The sequence below is a fragment of the Pimephales promelas genome, chromosome 5 (assembly GCF_988280905.1).
Source record: "Pimephales promelas chromosome 5, fPimPro1.hap1.1, whole genome shotgun sequence".
Taxonomy (NCBI): domain Eukaryota; kingdom Metazoa; phylum Chordata; class Actinopteri; order Cypriniformes; family Leuciscidae; genus Pimephales; species Pimephales promelas.
In genome coordinates, this window is record NC_142773.1 from 37,413,284 (window position 1) to 37,431,537 (window position 18,254).

An 18,254-nucleotide genomic window follows, 5' to 3' on the forward strand; every position below is an offset into this window, starting at 1 on the left:
GTTATTTGATACCAAAGGCTGTGGTACGTCTTGCCCCTCAGGGTCTGAAATACCCGGCTCCGTATGCAGATCAGCTCGAGTCAATGGAAGAAAAGCCATATCAGCGCGTCACCATGGAGGAAGCTCGCCGAGGCACTCCACGTAAGATAGTGAACCACTCCCACACACACACAGTCAGATATACACGTGTCAGGTGTTTCTTCCATTCACTGACTGATTCATTGGCCATTATATACACGATTATGGATAGATATTTTAAATTAAACTTTTTGCAAGAGATGCCTAAAAATGCCTATATTTTAAAATACACTACAGTTCAAAAGTTTGGTGTCGGAAAGATTTTATAATGTTTTTGAAAATGTTTCTTGAGCCCACCAAGCTGCATTTATATGGTAAAAAAAGAAGTGTTTGAACTATATGAACTATAAAAATAGCTGTTATGACTTATTCTTGTGATGCAAAGCATCATTATCCCAGTCTTCAGTGTCACATGATCCTTCAGAAATCATTCTGATATGATGAGATCCTGCTCAAAAAATATTTCTTATTATTATCAATGGTGAAAACCATTTTTTAAAATATTTTTGTGTAAACCGTGAACCGTTTTTTTTTTTTTTTGATACTTTTGTGTAACATCATAGGTTTATTTATTTAAAAAAAAAGTTTTCCAGATTTTTGAACGTACTGTAGTGTGTATTTTTTAAAACATTTAGTAAAACTCTAAATGGTTCATGTAAACCATTAGACTACTGACATGTAAGGTCAAGTGTGTCTAAATTAAGTAGTTCCCTTGATACCATGAAAGCTGATGTTCTTCTTTTTGTTTTTAGCCGACAGGCCTGTGCGTGTGTATGCTGATGGCATCTTCGACATGTTCCACTCAGGACATGCACGGGCTCTCATGCAGGCTAAATGCCTTTTCCCAAACACTCACCTTATTGTAGGTGGTGAGTATCCCTGGGATTCAGTATTTGGAGTGTTTATCATTCTGTTCATTACAACAGAGTCCATCTTAATGTCAGTGCTGTATTTAGCGCCTCTCTTTCCTCTACAGTGTGTAGTGATGACCTCACACACGAGTTAAAGGGCTTCACCGTCATGAATGAGGATGAACGCTATGACGCGATTAGTCACTGTCGCTATGTGGACGAGGTGGTCCGGAATGCTCCGTGGACTCTCACGCCCGAGTTCCTCACCAAGCATCGGGTAAGACGAGAATAGTATAATATGACAATCAAAACCATGCTATATACGTCCATATGTTCTGTAGTAAAGTGGGAACCACTTATTTGTTCCCTTTTTTAATTAAAGTCTGTGTGTTTTGATACCTCAGATTGACTTTGTGGCCCATGACGATATCCCATATTCCTCAGCTGACAGCGATGATGTTTACAAGCACATCAAAGAAGCAGGTAATTATAACGGCTTCAGAAGCTGCTATGGAAGCTTGTTTCTGCAACTGAATAAAAAAATAACGGTAATTGCAACTTTCTATCTCTGCAACTTTCGACTTTTTTCTCACAATTTCTAGTTTACATCTTGTAATTCTGAGCAATTCATTTTTTCCTCAAACAACTGCGTGATTTATAAACTCGCAGTTGCAAGGAAAAAAGTCAGAATGGCTCAATTGCGAGTTTACAAATGACAATTCTGACTTTTTTTTTTTCTTATAATTTTACAATATAAACTTGCAACTGCAATGGGGAAAAAGTTAGAATTGCGAGGGGAAATTCGCAATAAAAAGTTGCAGTTATGTTTTACTTGTGTTTTTATTTACTTGTGTTTTAATTAGGGCTGAGCAACGATTAATCGCATCCAAAATAAAATTTATTTTGACAACAAAAACAAACTTTTATTTTGGATACGATTAATCGCGATTAATCGTTGCCCAGCCCTAGTTTAAATTGTTTTTTTTGGGGATTTTTTTTCATTGTTTTTTTTTTCATGGTGGGATCAAGCTACCATAACTTTACTTGTTTTGATTTAGAAATCAATCTCTACGTTTAAAATTTCAGAGTATCTAAGGCTGGGCAACGATTAATCGCATCCAAAATAAAAGTTTGTGTTTACATAATATTTGTGTGTGTAGTGTGTATTTATTATTTTGTATATAAATACACACACGTGCATGTATACATTCAAGAAATATGTGCATGTATATATTTATTCATAATTAATATTATATATAAATATTTGATATATTAATAACACATTTTTCTTAAATATATACATGCATGTGTGTGTATTTATATATATACTAAATAATTATACACACTACACACACATATATTATGTATACACAAACTTTTATTTTGGATGCGATTAATCGTTGCCCAGCCCTAAACCAATATAAAACTTACCAATTAAATATGAGGCCATTTATCTTCTATCCAAAGAAACTTACAATAGTATTTTTATATTTCAAATAGTTTATTTTTTATTTTGGGCTTCCACAGGAATGTTTGCACCAACCCAACGAACAGAAGGTATTTCCACCTCTGACATCATCACACGCATCGTTCGAGATTATGACGTGTACGTCAGACGGAATCTACAACGCGGCTACACCGCGAAAGAGCTTAACGTCAGCTTCATCAATGTGAGCGCTCTTTCATCATGTGTGTTTGTTTAGTTGAGCTTAATCTCAAGATCTAGACTAGAAATGACATTTGCTTAGTCAATCTACACAACTTCCTGCTCAGTTTTTTTGTTTCTCTATACAATGGAAGTCAATGGGGTCCAACGGCCTTTATAAATATATTTTCTTATATCTCTGTGTTTGAAAGAATGATGAATGAATAAAGATCAGAAAGAATAAATGAAGATAGAATATATGATGGCAGAAATCAAATTTTGGGGGCGACCATTTTTTTTTCGCGACCTTTCTCTCAACTCTGAACTTTTTATTTACTGAAACTAGTAGTGACAATATATTCAAATAAGAAAAAGAAATTGTTTATAATTCTATTCCATAATTCGAATTGCGCGTCATTTCCGACACTCAGGAAAAGAAGTACAACCTTCAGGAGCGTGTGGACAAGGTGAAGAAGAAAGTGAAGGACGTGGAGGAGAAGAGTAAAGAGTTTGTGCAGAAGGTGGAGGAGAAAAGCATCGACCTGATCCAGAAATGGGAAGAGAAGTCCCGCGAGTTCATCGGCAACTTCCTACAGATGTTTGGACCGGAGGGAGCGTTGGTGAGTATCTCTTAAAAAATAGTCTCCCAAAACTTCTAAGTCAGCATCCACTCCTCTTTTCTGAGTTGGAACGCTCTACATACGCTCTGCAAGCAACTCAAATTACCACTACTGACATAAAGCACATGACGGGACATGTCAGCATGTTGTTTGCTAATGATGTAATATTCTTTAAAGCATAAAAAAAGCATATGTTATGTAAAATAGTGTATTTTTAATTATAAATAAAGCTGCTGGTGGCAATTATCATTGTCCTTGCACCAATAGCTTATGCAGACATTATGGGCCCTATCATACACCCGGTGTAATCCAGCGCCAGGCGTGACACAAATGTTTTTTGCTAGTTTCAGCCCGACGCATTTATCATTTTCACGTTCTGCATCACGTTGTTTAAATATCAAATGCATATGCGCTCATCTGTTCGCCCATGCTGGCATGCAAATGATGTGTGTTCAGGCACATTGGTGGTGGATTGCTATTCTGAGGCAACTGAAATAGACTGCAATATTTTTTTTTGTTATTTAAAGGGTGCATTAGTAATATGCGCCTATTAGGGGTGGAACGGTACACAGAAGTCACGGTTCGGTTCAGACATCACGGTTCGGTACAATGGAGGGAAAAGCAAAACAAAAATACAGAAGGAATTGTATTTTTTTTTAAATAAGTTTTATTAATAAAAGCATGGAACCAGTTTATTTGTAGTGCACTGACAATAGTTTTATATAATTAGTTTATTAATTAAATGAATAAAAAGACAAAAAGACCTTGTACCTGAATTAATTTAAAATCATTTTGCTATACTTCAGATCAATACATTTGTTTTCCTTAATTTTAATTAACACTATTAACAATGTAACATTATTCTCATCTGAATTATAGCTCATTTATTTCTGTATAAAATAATACTACCATTAAAAACACATTCGATTTTCTTTTTTTAATCAATGCAGAATGTGTAAGATTAGTGCTCCAAGGAATATGACGACTGTCCAAAAGATGGGACCCTCGGACTGTTTTGGAATGGAGTTGGATATATGTTTTGCTTTTAAAACAGCGTGTGTGTGATTTTGGTTGGGTGACAGTTGTAGATTAGTTTGTCAAGAGTTTACAGTATGACAAAAGCACAATGTTGTGCTTTTGTCACACTGCAGATTGTCCTGGATTATGAAAACCCTGGTTCTTAAATAAAAGCAACAGTTGTTTAAAGGGAACAAATATGATTTCATTTTGCTTGCATCTTGATCTTTAGCGGTTTTAGCTTATTTTATTTTGTTTTAAATAGCCATCTTTCGGCCCGGTGGTTGAGAATGACTGTTTAAACTCATGATTACATGAGCAGAGTATCCATGGCTTCACTCAAGGTCTCTTATTGGCTATGTGTTGGTCTTCCTTTCTAATTAACAGAAGCACATGCTGAAGGAAGGGAAAGGTCGAATGCTTCAGGCCATCAGTCCGAGGCAGAGTCCCAGCAGCAGTCCCACACGCGAGCGTTCCCCTTCTCCAACCTTCCGTCTGCCCTTCTTCACCAAGACCTCCCCGTCCTCCTCACCCTCCTCACATCACAGCAGCGCCCTGTCCGGCTACTCCTACGCCGCCCGCAAACAGGCCATCAGCGAAGACGAGGAGGACGACGAAGATTAGATTGCCACAGCACACCATGCATCTGTCTTCCAAGACTGGCTATCGAACCTCAGAAACGAAGCAATCCTTATACAATCCATCAGTTTTGCACACGGTATTATTAACAGATATGAAGGTGTAAAATGGAGCGAAGTGTAGAAATTAGTGACTCAAACGTGTGGGATGGGATGCGAGTATTCAGACTTCAGCGTCTCGTTTCGAATCACACAGGATTGTTTTAGAATGAGTGCTCATGGTATTAATGCGTTTCAGTTTTAATGATTTTAATGTTCGTATCATAATATATAAATGTCAGGCATCTCATTGGTCACACGTCTCTTCTTGGAAAACGTTGAATACAAGGAACTGTGAGAAATGCAATCCTCTATACAAAAGAGCTTAAAAATAATAATAAATTTTTTTTATTTTTTGTCGCAAGGTGCATAATCAGTGTTGTCACGGTTAATAGTTCTAAACATGTGTTGAATAACTAAAATACGCCAATATTACCGAGGCACCTCGAGCATGGCTGTTGGGAAAGTGAGATAGTAACTGTACCGTCTTTGACTTAATCGAATTGGTCTCCCTTTGCTCATCTACTTGAGGTTGGTGTGTCATGCTTTAGTACAGGTCATGATTACAAATTTAAACACTGTATTTTAAAAAATAAATGCTTTACATAAAATAGAGTTGTTAAACTTTTGAAAAGAAAGTGAAGCAAATCACTGTTTTTTTTTCTATCATTTACCGCACAATGCCGTTTATCTTTCACTGTGATTGTTCTCATGAAGCTTAGGCTAAACTAAGGCTAAAGGGCTTGTTTTTCATGTTCAGTTCAGATGGGTTTTGGACTTTGGATAATTGCTTAAGTTCTGCAAGTGAAACCAACTGAGCTGTCTATTATGATTAATAGTTCACAATTAAACCACTTGAAAGGAATATTCTGGGTCTGATCTCAACAGTTACTGTCCAGTTTGATAGAAAATAATTTTTTATTTGGTATACTAAAAGAAAAACAACGAAAGAGTTACACACATGGAAGGCTATAAAGCAATCATTGGTTTAAGTGTGTAATTGTCCGTTTTTTGAGTCCGTCACGTCACGTGACATGAAAAAAATATAAATGGCGTGGCACGAATTAAGAATTCGTTCTCTCGTTTTAGTAAATCGTGGGAATATTGAAATAATTCCCACGTTTTGATTTAACTAAACGAATTATTACAACATGCTACGATTTAGTGAATCATGGGAAAGAATTAGTAAAACGTGATGATATTAAGTCGTTACGATACAGTTGTTTTTTAACCGGTTGAGGCACAAAATGTTCTTGCGATTAACTTGTATGTAACCCTTATCATTAACTTTGAATAATTTTGTCAGCATTTTTTTTAAATGTACATTTATGGATATGCAATTGTACGTTTAAATTGAGATTGTACCTCTAGTGATTATATAATTTTTTTTTTGTTGTCTCGTTTCATAATTTGACAAGAGGCAGAGGCTCGTCAAACTGCTGTCCAGACTTTCACTGATTTCAGAATTCAATGATTTTTCTTCAAATAGTTGACGCTTCACTTTCAATTCATGGTAATGTGTTTTCAAGCCTCTGATTTTTCCTTTGCACAAATTAAATGAATCTAGGAGAATTATTTTATTAACTTTGCCTTCCCTAATCCTGTCAGCTTTTGATTGTACAGGATGACATCAGAGACAGGAAGACAAATAAATGGTGTTTAATGTAAAAGTTGTTTTTTCTGCCATCTATTTAACACCCACCATGAAACATATTTACTTCTCGTTCATCATGATACAACTATGAAATAGACGTGATTTATTGAATTGAAGAAAAATGAAACCACAAAATACACACAACACAATGTTTTTTTTACTCCATTATATATTTATACCGAACTAAACAGTCACAGAGAGAGATAGATAAGATACTGAGAGTATGACCAATGGGAGAATAACCAACAACAAGGGACAGAGGTCCTGTGAAGACCGACTACAGCGAATCAGGAAGCTGGGTTTTGAAAGACAGACATTAACTGCACAGGCTTTAAAGTACACCACTCACTGCTCTCCACTGGATCTGGTCATTACAGCACTCGTACAAACACATACAGGCAACTACGTTTCACATTTTGCATATTTTTGTGATTAGCCTTTTTAATTCATCCACAAATCTTGAGGAGAGGGAAGGGGGGAAACATAGTATATTTATAGGACAGTAAAAGCTGGTCCATCTGCTGAGCAGCTCATTAGCAGCGCGTCTCGTAGATTCCGCTGCGTCCGATATATCGCACCCATTTAATCACATCGTGGTCACTGTAGTTCAGTTTCGACTCGAACACCTTCAGGTAACGCACCTTCAAACCCGAGGGTGCAAACGGAACCTGAGACAAGAAAACAGCAGATGAAATACAACAGAAATGTATGCCATGATTGAAGAGGGTACAATTGGATACATCAGACAAACTATAAAAGAATATAAATATAAAAAGAAGCTACTTTTAACATCTAACGTTTGTACCTACCTCTCTGATATTAAAATATGAATTCATTCAACAGTTACTTATGAGCTTATTGAGGAAAAAAGACCAAATTAATATTTTAGCCATCAGTTTACAATAGGTTCCATTTGTTAACATTAGTTACCATGAACTTTAAATTAAAAACACTTTAAAGCATGTATTCATTTAAGTTCATGTTAATCTCAACATTTCTTAACACATTAAAATCAAATCTGTAATTATTATTTAATTGACCTAAGCTAGCATGAACTTGTTTTTACTTACAAAAATTCATAAACTCTAAGCGTATTTATCGTAGTTAATGCATCAACTAAACTGAACCTTATTGTAGTGTTGCCATATTTTATTTTATTAATTAGAAATAAGTAGGTAAATAGATTTTTTATAGCTAAATTATAACAAAAACAAGGTTTTAAACCATATCCAAAATTTTAGTCAAGTTATTTAAGTTAATAAAAGCACAAATGTTCAAATGTCAATTAATTCAACCCTGTTACTTACTTATATGAGAAATAAGTTAATAAATAGATTGTTTATTTTAATCAATCAATGTTTATATTTATATCTAAATTAAAATCACACAAATAATGCTTTTAAACTGCATCCAAACATGTCCAAATTTTTGTTATATTAGTTAAAAAAGCACCACAAACCTGACAAAAATATTCAAAAATCCTTTCTGAATTTCATTCAACCCTGTAACTCAGCTTATAGACCAAAAAACAGTCTAATTCTATTTATTTATGAGACTTACAAGTTTGTTTGTTTTTTGCTAAATTAATTCAGGATTTTAGTTTGTGTCCAAACGTCCACATTTGAGAAACTTTAAAGAGTTATTTAATAAAAATTAAATTCAAACGCTCACCTCAAAGTTCATGGAAATGGGTGGACGGGCCCACTTCTTCTTGTCATTAGTGGGCAGCAGCTCAATTTCAGCACTGATCTGAGACTCCTTCATTCCAGCCATGCGTTTGATCCTGAGCAGAAACACAGACAGGATGACATGAGTATACACACACAGTCACACCCACAAGCACTGAACACAGAGAAACGTGAAGACGCCGACTTACTTCCACACAATGGCATTCTCGCTGGCCTTGTATTTGGCTTTTCCTTTCATACAGATCACCTGCACTCCACTAGTGTTCAGAGGTGTTGGAATGCGCACCTGTTCACACATTCACACACACATCATCTGAAATGTTCTGTCTTAGGCGTGTGAAAACGCAATGTCAAGTCTCTCTTTTCTTTGAACTCACCTCTATTTTCTGTGCCAGGAGTGAGGGCTTGAAATTAGACTTGATGACAACTTTGACCTCCAGCTTTGTGCGTCCAACCTCCCGGACCAGTGGAATGACCCGGAAGGGCAGAATAATGTCTTTAGTGGTGCGATACCTTAACACACAGATGGAGGATGTGTTAAAAACAGAATCAGACTCGGCGGTGTGAAGGCAGACTGAAGCTGAACTAACCTCATGAGCTCATATTCCCCATCAGGAGGGATGAAGCTGATGCTGCGCTCAGAGTCGAACTTGCTGAGACGCACACATTGATGGAAAGTGCAGTCGTCGATGGCTATGGACTGCTTCCCACTGCTGGAAAAACCAAGTAAGAGTTTGATATAAAACACCATTAAGATATTTGGTAAAAGGACCAAATACTAGAGCAAGGGGCGTCCAATCCTGCTCCTGGAGGGCCACTGTCCTGCAGAGTTTAGCTCCAACACCCCTGCCGGGAAGTGTCCAGTATGCTGTGTTCAAAATCACACTCATTCACTACACACTTGTCTACTTGAAGGAGTGAATTAAAACGAGTGAGTGAATTCGGACACTGCGTGCATCGGAAGGGCTGCCATTTGAAACTAATCATTTGAAACTTAGCAAAATGGCAGCTCCAACTCGGTCAAGGAAACTAGCATGTATAAACTTTATTTAATAATCATTTTATACCTGTATGATATTACGCTGTAGCAGGGTTTGGAAAATAGATATCAAATAGATTCAGCTGCAGATGCCGCCATCTGGCAAGACGCGGGAATTCATTCAGCATGACCTATTCTTTAGCCATTGAGCGTACATCGGTTGTACCCTCATTATTGCGGTGCATTGTGGGATTGAATGAGTGCACTCGATAACGTCCACTATGGTTTCAGCACCAATACAAATGGCCTCCCCCTCAAACAGTGCCCTATTTATTTAGGCGGTGATTTCAGACATGGATTAGCTGGTTAAGGTGTTTTTAATTGGGGTTGGAGGTCAAAACTGCAGGACAGTGGCCCGCCAGGAGTGAGTAGACACTGCTCTACTAGAAGAAACTGTACATATAATATTAAATTATCACTGACAAAATATATTTAAAAAAAACACTTACTGCTAAAATAATACCTACTTCTAATAACTAGGGATGCACTAAAAGTTGTATTCATAATTAATACTTAATTTAATTAATACTTAAATTCATCAAGGATGCATTAAATTGCTCGGAAGTGACAGTAAAGACATTTATAATGTTAATAAAAATGTTTATTCCTAAACAAATGCATGTTCATCCTGAAAAAAAAAAAATATCATCGTTTCATGGTAAAAGAGATTTAACAATTTGGCAGTTTCTAACACTGGTAAATGTTTCTAATAAATTACACTTTAAAATATTTTAAAATAGAAAACAGCTAATTTAATAGTTCATACTATTACCGTTCTTCCAGATTTTTTTTTTTAAATCAAATAAATGCATTCTTGGTGAGCATAGGAGAAAGAGACTTCTTAAATTAAAAATAATCTGTATTTTATTTTAGAATGAAATCTTCAATTTAGATGTAAAAATAGTTATGATGGTAAGATTAGTTATCTTGAAGTAATCTTAGTTATCAAAACATGTCCATTTTTTTTTTTGAAAAAGAGTAACGAGTTTGAATTAAAAAAAAAATAATAATAATAATAAAATCCCTGAATTTAACAATATTGGCCAAATTAGACTGAAACGATCATTTAAAAAAATAGTAATATTACGCATCCCTAGTAAAAACTAAATAAAATAAATAAAAATAGTAATAAGACACTCAGTTGTTCTGTAGATTAACAACACAACTAACATAATACTGAACACAGAAATGTAAAGATACAATTACCTTCCCCCTAACTCACTTTGGGAGCACAGAGAAAGAGAGACGCAACAAAAACAGACAGCTTCAAAAATCAAAATAAACCACACACTTTACGATCAAACATGTTATCAAAATTCTGGATTGAGAAACAAAATCCAGACAATGAGACAAACAAAATTTTCAAAGCAAACAAAGAGAGAGGAGACAGAAAAGCAGAACAACTGCATGAAAGCGAAGCACTTTGAAACCTTTTCCCAGCATCATCAGTAGTTCCTCCTTTCCCCTGTTTGTCAATGACGATTTTGTCATTCATCCCAAACTTGCATTCAGGCATTCCACTCAGGTAGCTCTTCATCACCACACGACCGGAGACGTGAGCGCTCAGGACTTGACCTGTCAGGATGACACAGTGGCGTGTGAATTGTTTGACACCAAGGCCGTGTACAAAGCTTTTTTAGCTATCTGAAAACGCCTAGCTGCGGGCGCTAGAGAGATTTTTTTTTCAGTTGAGATGCTTTGCTTGCTATGATACGGAAAATGTGTTACTAGTATCTCACAGATAGTTTGTTTCTGTTTAAGAATGTTGATACAATGAAAAGTAATTGATCTGGATCTCGTTTTAAATGAATGCTTCTTGTTGTCATCTGTTGCCGTTGTATAAGCAATGCGGTCGTTTGTTCTGTGTTATATTTGTCCTGCCCTTCCACCACTGTGATTTGATGGCTGGGTAAAAAGCGACAGTGATGAGCGCTGTTTTACCCAAAGCTGAACATTCTTCAACTCTGTGACCGGTAAAAACGCTGAGCTCTCGAGCGGGAAACAGACTAAACTCAGTGCCTCGTTACGCTGCTGCCATTTTAAAATCGTGGAGCTCCCATTGAAAACAATTGGAAAAATACGCAAGCCTCTAGAAAAAAATGTTTTGGTGGACACACGGCCTAATAACCGAAGCACACAGTCATGAGACCTGTTAATGTGGTCTTACCCTGTGGAGACATGAGCAGGTTGACACTCTCCAGCACATCCAGGAAGAGCTCGTTGCGACGGTACTTGATGCCTTCACGACGCCAACCAATCTGACCAGTCACCTGGCTGGTGATCTGAGACTGCTCCTCCTTAGTCTGAAGACAATAATGCACCAACAAAGACAGTTAGGAAAGGTCACACACCATTTCAAATTGTGGTTTAATAATGTTTAGGGGCCACTAGTGTGTAATGTAATCCGAGAAAAACTTCAAATAAAAAAATAATTACACATACCTGATGCTGCAGTCAGACACGTCCAGAAAAGCAAGAAAAGAAAGGTTTATATTAGAATTTGCACCGATAAAATGGACAAGGCTTAAATAAATAAAAAAATGGCACATTGGTTCAGGACCAGTTGCATTTCAGGACAGTGGAGTGCTCAAATGAGCCTTGCATCATGAAAAAGCTTCTTTCTGTGTTCATTAGCCGATATAGGTAAATAACTGCGTAAATAATTGAGTAAATGGTAAAACTACTTGCGCTACAAACCAGTGTGTTTATAATTACAACAAAACATTACAATAATATGATAAGAAATACCTGTTTGAAATATCAAACAGCATATGGTGTTTTGTACAGCTAAAAATAATAAAGTGAATGACACTGGAAGTGTACAAGCTACTACAAATTGCTGTAGTACAGCAAGATTGTGCCAAACTTGCTATAAAAAAAAGATAACACATTTTTTTCTTTTTTTTTAAAATGCCATCAGTTATCGTTTGTTAAATAATTTTTTACTAAATAATGTTATTATTTGACTTGACTGACTGCTTCATTTCCACTTTCAAGTTACAAGTGGCCAAACTGACTTTTACATCTAAAAAAAAATAAAGGTGATTATGCATCATGTACATGCATATTTATATATTGGTTGTGCTGGGGACAGTGAAAATGTTGGACGCAGAAATCCGAACTAATGGCCCGAATTTGAGGACATCCAGAAAGAGAGGTTCCCAATATCACATTGGTTTTTCTTTTGGCAAACTCTGCTGCTGCTCAAATAAAACTACAATATTACGATATCTTAAGCCCCTTTTTGAACTCAACAAACATAAACAAAAAAAACTGGTATTTTATATTGTCCTTAAACAATCATGCCAACAAATCCTACAGTAGCATTACTCAATTATTCTGAATATATATGAATGTAATTCATATGAACATCAAAAATATGAAACTAGTAAAATAGGTTCTTCTTGCCTGGCCTTTGATACCCTGCTGGGTAATAAAAGTCTTCAGTGCTCCAGTCTCTGAGTTCTGTGGGTATCCAAAGTCCAGGATCTCTGCGCACACACACACACACACACACACAATGACATAGATGAATCATTATTCTGGAATGAACCACTCAATGCTCCAAAAAAAATTTTGTTTTAAACAGACTTTGTCTCCATTTGTTTCATTTAGGTAACCTTTTATTATTTCAGCTGGAGGACAAGCTTTTCTGGACAGCTCATGGTTTAAGATGCACCTTACCACTAACAGTGGATGACTGCCAGGAAAGCATGCCATTTAGAGGAGGGCGAGTTTGGTTTGAGGTAATGCGGTTAACAGGCAACATGGAGGATCAGATGTAACAAAAAAACAGTGTCAGGAAATTACTACGTTTCTGAACCAGCCTTACCATCCAGCAACTCGTAGATAAGCACAAAGTTGTTCTTGATATTCTCCTCACTGATCTTCCCAAAGTAGGCCGTCATGACGTCACACATCTTGTAGAGGAACTCGAACACCATTGCAGCGTTGACATTCTGCTTGGTGACCGCAGCCAGCCAGATGTTGGAGCGTTTGACGTGGAAGAAGCTGGTGCGGGCGATGTTGGTGACGGGGGAGCGCACCTGCTGACGGGCGTGGATCACGTTCACACGGAACGCGTCCACAGCGTTGCGCCTGTGGAGGAGGATAAGGACGTGAGGTCAAGGTAGAGATAATGGAGTTGGGCAGGAAGAGCGAGCACATGGTCACCATCTGCCCGTAAACCCTTTAAGACAAGCACTCCTTTTATCTGCGAACAAGGCCTTAAAGACTTGACTGGGTGTTCCCTGTTGACCCAAATCTTCATGAACCTCAAGATAAGTTACAAGGTCCCAAGAGACTAAAACAAACCAAAGTGAACGTCTTTTGAAGAGAACTACACAGTCCAATAAAATAAAATTTCCTTTTTGTCTTTGCAATTTCATTTCTTTTTAAAATCATCCGCAGTAACCTATGCTTGCTTTTATTTTAAATTAACAGTGATTTGTGAATCTTGATGCTTTGATAAATAATTCATAATTTAGCATTTATGCTGGGATGTGTAGGTTGTGCCTAGATGACACGTAACTTCAAATAATTTCATGGACATACAGAAAAAAAAATAATAACTATAGTTTTATGTGGGCGGGAGGGGGACAAAACATTAATGTGCCAGCGGGAGAGGGAGGAGGTAAGATTTTTGCGGGAGTGGGCGGGAACAGGACTGAAAAGTCTGTCCCGTGGAGGGCTCTAGTTTCATGTATAGATAAACATTTCCATCAGAAAGGTGCATAATTTGTCAAAATATCCAACAAACACAAACCTAAAAAAATGACCAACGTTGTGTCATCTCATGCCTGGGTGCAGTCAAAAGAAAAGGGCATTATGGTAAACCTGCTGCTGGTGCAATTGCATATCCTCACAATATTTGATTGACTGAAGTATGTCAGGTGACATGCTTGAAGTAGAGCTGGGCAATACATAATATATATATATTTAAATATATGAATATTTATAATGGTATAGATGATTGTTAAACAAATGGTTATTACAGTTTGACAAAATTTTCTAAAAAGAAGGCCATAAACCCAAGTTTTCCAAACACCATTTAAGTAGGAAGGTTTCATGCCCACTACTAGTGCCATAACTTGTGAGAATATTGTTTTTTTAAGCTTCCTTAATTTATACAAATAACTATTTTAATTGTTTAAATATATGAGTTGAAAACACTAATTCAAGGTAAAATGTACAAGGAAGTCTGTTATTTTTTAATGTTGATAATATCTATAGACAGACAGATAGATAGATGCAATAACAAAAAGGATCAAGGCTTAGAAGGCATGTTTTGGCTATATTGCCCAACCCTAGATTGGGTTCACTGGTGACATGCGTCAGAGTGATTGGTTGGTTGTTGGGTTCTAAAAAAAAACATGCCTGGTCATTGGTTGTAGTGGGATTGCTTACCTAGTGCTACAGTAGCCACAATGAACATGGAGAAAAACAGTACAAAGGACAAAGAGAATGAGGGGAATAATGACAAGGAAAAAGGAGAAAGACAAAGATGGGCTGCATGTGTAAATGGACAACAGTAATGCAAACACACACCAAATTAAATCTTTATGAGAAAATTTGATCTAGGGTTTTATGAAGAGCCAAAAAAAAAGTTTAAAACTACCCCATTTATGGAGAAAAAAATGAAATTTAGTTTGTCAAGATGATGGAATGGGGCAATATTTCCTGTTTTCGAACATCCTGTCGTCTTTCCTCTACCCTAACAGGATAACCCAAATGGTATGGAGTTAAAACCCTGCTGAGCACGCATGATAAAAATAAGACCAGTATTTTTTTTTTACACCAACCAACAAAATAGAACACATACTGTAGCAACACAGACAAACACATTATCACATTATCTATATAAGTTTTTAGTGGTTGTCGTGTTTTCTGGATGGCTGTTTACTGGCTCGGCCCCAGATGGTTTTGAAAAAACTAGAAAATGATCGACATGCATTTTCTCTAACATACTCGATCTAGTCCTTGAAATCTGAATAAAATCAAAATCAAAAGATGCTATATATTGTTTGAACTTCGATGAAAATGATTGGGCTGAAAGACTATCCTAGTATTCAGACTCTGTATGAGCAATGCACATTAAATGAGGCTGAAATGATTTTAAGTGATGTACTCTACCATTCTTATGAACTCTTACCGTCTGGAAAAAGGAACTCTCCATTATAAATGGAACAGGTTTAAAATCTATTTTGTACCGTTATGTATTAGACTGTTGAACAGGAGTCTATTTATTTGTCTGTGTATGGTGTGTATGGATATTTTGTGTAATTTGTTTTAATGTATCAGGTTTTGGTGAAATGCTGGCTATGGAGTCCATTACAAATTTCCCTATCAGGGACAATAAAGTATATTTCATTTCTTGTTTCAGAAGCTGTTTTCAGAGCATTTTCCACCCATGATGAACTCACTCACCCTATATCATCGCGGTAGACGCGGGAGATCAGCACCTCCCCTTTATGGTTATAGATGAACAGTCCTCCAATCATGGTGGCTGTCCCTCAGACCTCACATTCCATGGTGGGCAGTCAATTCTATAATTCACAGGACAATGAAAATGAACATGAAGCTCACTGACTGGCTGATAGAAGAGCTCTGTGGGACATTGATAAGATATGAGAGGCATTCAGCCCTACAAGTGAGACTAGATAAAGCAGCCATGATGAGGGTTTCCTCTCAACAAACCAAACAATATAGTTCAGGAGATAAAAAAAAAGACTTACTGACTATAAAAAATGAAATCACCCATGTTAAAAATGTTAAAATGTGTTTAAACAAGTGTCAGTTGTTAAATACCTTTTCAAAGTGTTTAATTTTTTTTAATGGTTTCATGTCAGGCGGTACAACCGAATAGTTGTATGTACATATACACTGTAAACCGCCTGACATGGAGTGTACCCACTCATACTTGAAATGATAATTTTTTACGACTATTTGAGAGATCTACAAATCTTTTCACTCTGTCACAAAGATCAGTTGGGCTCCTCTAGATGATGCATTATGATTACTGTTATTACATCATTAATTAATAATAAAATAGCCATGTTTGCAGTTGTGCCACCCTGACAATATATAAATTACTGGACAAATGTTTTTCAATTCTCTCAAAGCTTTAAAACTACTTATATTTATAAATGGCAGGTTTCAACCCTTAAATGATGCCGTAGTATTTAGTTTTTAATTTTTTATTTTTAAGAAAACATTTTAAGTTAATTTGTTCGGGCAGATGCACCACCTGACATTTTGGAGGTTTAAGATAACACAACATAACATAATATATATTTGGTACTAAAAATGAATTCAAAATTAATAGGTTTTATAGAATAAAGTGATATACGTCATAAATGAATCAAATCAAGGAAATAATGCACTTGCACTAAAATATGCACGTCATGTCATTGACCCTAATAACAATATAGGCTACTGAAAACTGAATGAGTATATCTGTTGGCGCATGGCAACAGACAAAATCATCCATTTTTCAATGACAAAACGCGAGATTGAGTAAATATAAGCGTTTGTTCGACAAACACGGCAAATGATGTTGGTATTCACTCAATGTACAGGCGCTGAACAGGAAGTGTCCGTCATGTGTGGTTAATCGCGGCGTAATTACTACAAGATGTCTGCCAACTGAGAGGCATGTTCCATAAAAATGTTCGTGTTTTGAAATCGTCATCTGTGCGTCCTTCATCTTGTACCTATTATTAATTATTCAAAATGCACGAAGAGTCATCAATAGTAAGGGAGCTGTTGGACTGCTCTATTCCTTCCCTCGAGACCTGTATCGAAATTTTGCGGAACACCTCGATGATAAAAACCATTCTTCCAGGCTAAAATACAAACACTTTCTGTCCTTGGGTATTTTCAGTTTAAAAATGTGACCATACCTACTTAATGTCCGCACGAATAGGCGCGGAATGGACCGTTCCCTCTCCGACCGTGGTATTTTTATTTTTTTGGACCTAAAGGATTAGCGGGACACTAGCAGCAATCCCTCCCTTGGCCAGGAAGTCAGCTGACAGCGTTGACTGTGCGCATGCGTACTGCTGCGACAACGCAACTAATATTTTGCATGTCCGTTTGTTTAATTAAAAAGACAAAAGGCGTCTATATTATTATTTTTTATTATTGTATTATTGTGTTTTAGTTTATTATTGTTTAAATAACTATACTATATTCTTGCTAAAAAAAAAGGAAAAAAGGAAAAACAGATCATGAATATTAAAACAGTAATATGACGTTGCTTAGTAACCTCACTGAAGCGTCCAATAGCAACATACCTAGTTAATATTTATGAGCTAAGTCTTCTTCGCCGTAGTACATGCGGGTACAAGACGGACAAGAGGATAAATGTTGTCAATGTCAGAGAATAGGTCATGGATGGACCAACACAGTTCTAGACATTATGTTTATAGAGTAGAGCAGAGATGTTTGATGAAAATACCGCATGCATCAGCCATGACATCAGCTCACGTGAAATAAGACTATCATTCAGTCAGAATCATCAGAACGGCAACAAATTCTGTGTAACATGCCTGTATTAACCCTTTCATGCATATGACAGATATATCAGGATCCCCCTGTGGTTTTAATTCCCGGCATGAAAAACAAGAAAAAAAAACAAAAAAATTTGTAGCTACTAATTTTTCAAAGAGATTTTCAGATGTCCACTTGAGTGGACATGTGTTTTTGGTTTAATTGAAGAGATACTCTATTAATAACAGCAATATAGTGTGTATTTAACAAACCAATTAATAAAATTCTATAAAATTATATGAAATCTATAAAATACAAAAAATATATATAAATGCAAAATATTGCAAACACAATTGAGTTTGTTCCCATTCGACCAGCAGACAGATAAGAAATTCATACAAGCTTTGTGTATTTTTGATATCAGAACATGAGTAGCCCACTTGCTCCATCAAAGATCTCTACAACCGGTGAAGGTATCTCAGGACACCCAAATCT

The 18,254-nt window shown here is 36.4% G+C and overlaps 2 protein-coding genes across 2 annotated transcripts in view; one reads left to right on the forward strand and one right to left on the reverse strand.

Annotated features, from left to right (window-relative positions):
* The window catches only part of pcyt1aa (phosphate cytidylyltransferase 1A, choline a), a 7,950-nt gene extending 2,197 nt beyond the window's left edge, over nucleotides 1–5,753 (forward strand). Inside the window, exons 3-9 of the mRNA XM_039676010.2 lie at nucleotides 42–141; nucleotides 831–947; nucleotides 1,055–1,206; nucleotides 1,334–1,412; nucleotides 2,457–2,599; nucleotides 3,006–3,194; nucleotides 4,599–5,753. Coding sequence (XP_039531944.1) covers nucleotides 42–141; nucleotides 831–947; nucleotides 1,055–1,206; nucleotides 1,334–1,412; nucleotides 2,457–2,599; nucleotides 3,006–3,194; nucleotides 4,599–4,835 — 1,017 coding nt within the window. The 3' untranslated portion in view covers nucleotides 4,836–5,753. The remainder of the gene's footprint in view (nucleotides 1–41; nucleotides 142–830; nucleotides 948–1,054; nucleotides 1,207–1,333; nucleotides 1,413–2,456; nucleotides 2,600–3,005; nucleotides 3,195–4,598) is intronic.
* A 778-nt stretch (nucleotides 5,754–6,531) lies between these two features.
* ap2m1a (adaptor related protein complex 2 subunit mu 1a) lies at nucleotides 6,532–17,326 on the reverse strand. The gene is made up of 12 exons (XM_089131434.1): nucleotides 17,171–17,326; nucleotides 15,696–15,814; nucleotides 13,102–13,367; nucleotides 12,678–12,760; nucleotides 11,712–11,717; nucleotides 11,437–11,572; nucleotides 10,700–10,844; nucleotides 8,821–8,943; nucleotides 8,608–8,743; nucleotides 8,419–8,516; nucleotides 8,214–8,325; nucleotides 6,532–7,210 (listed from the first exon to the last, which is right to left on the reverse strand). The coding sequence occupies exons 2-12, from the start codon at nucleotides 15,767–15,769 to the stop codon at nucleotides 7,076–7,078; spliced, it is 1,314 nt and encodes a 437-aa protein (XP_088987560.1). The 5' UTR covers nucleotides 15,770–15,814; nucleotides 17,171–17,326; the 3' UTR covers nucleotides 6,532–7,075.
* Nucleotides 17,327–18,254: the final 928 nt, after the last annotated feature.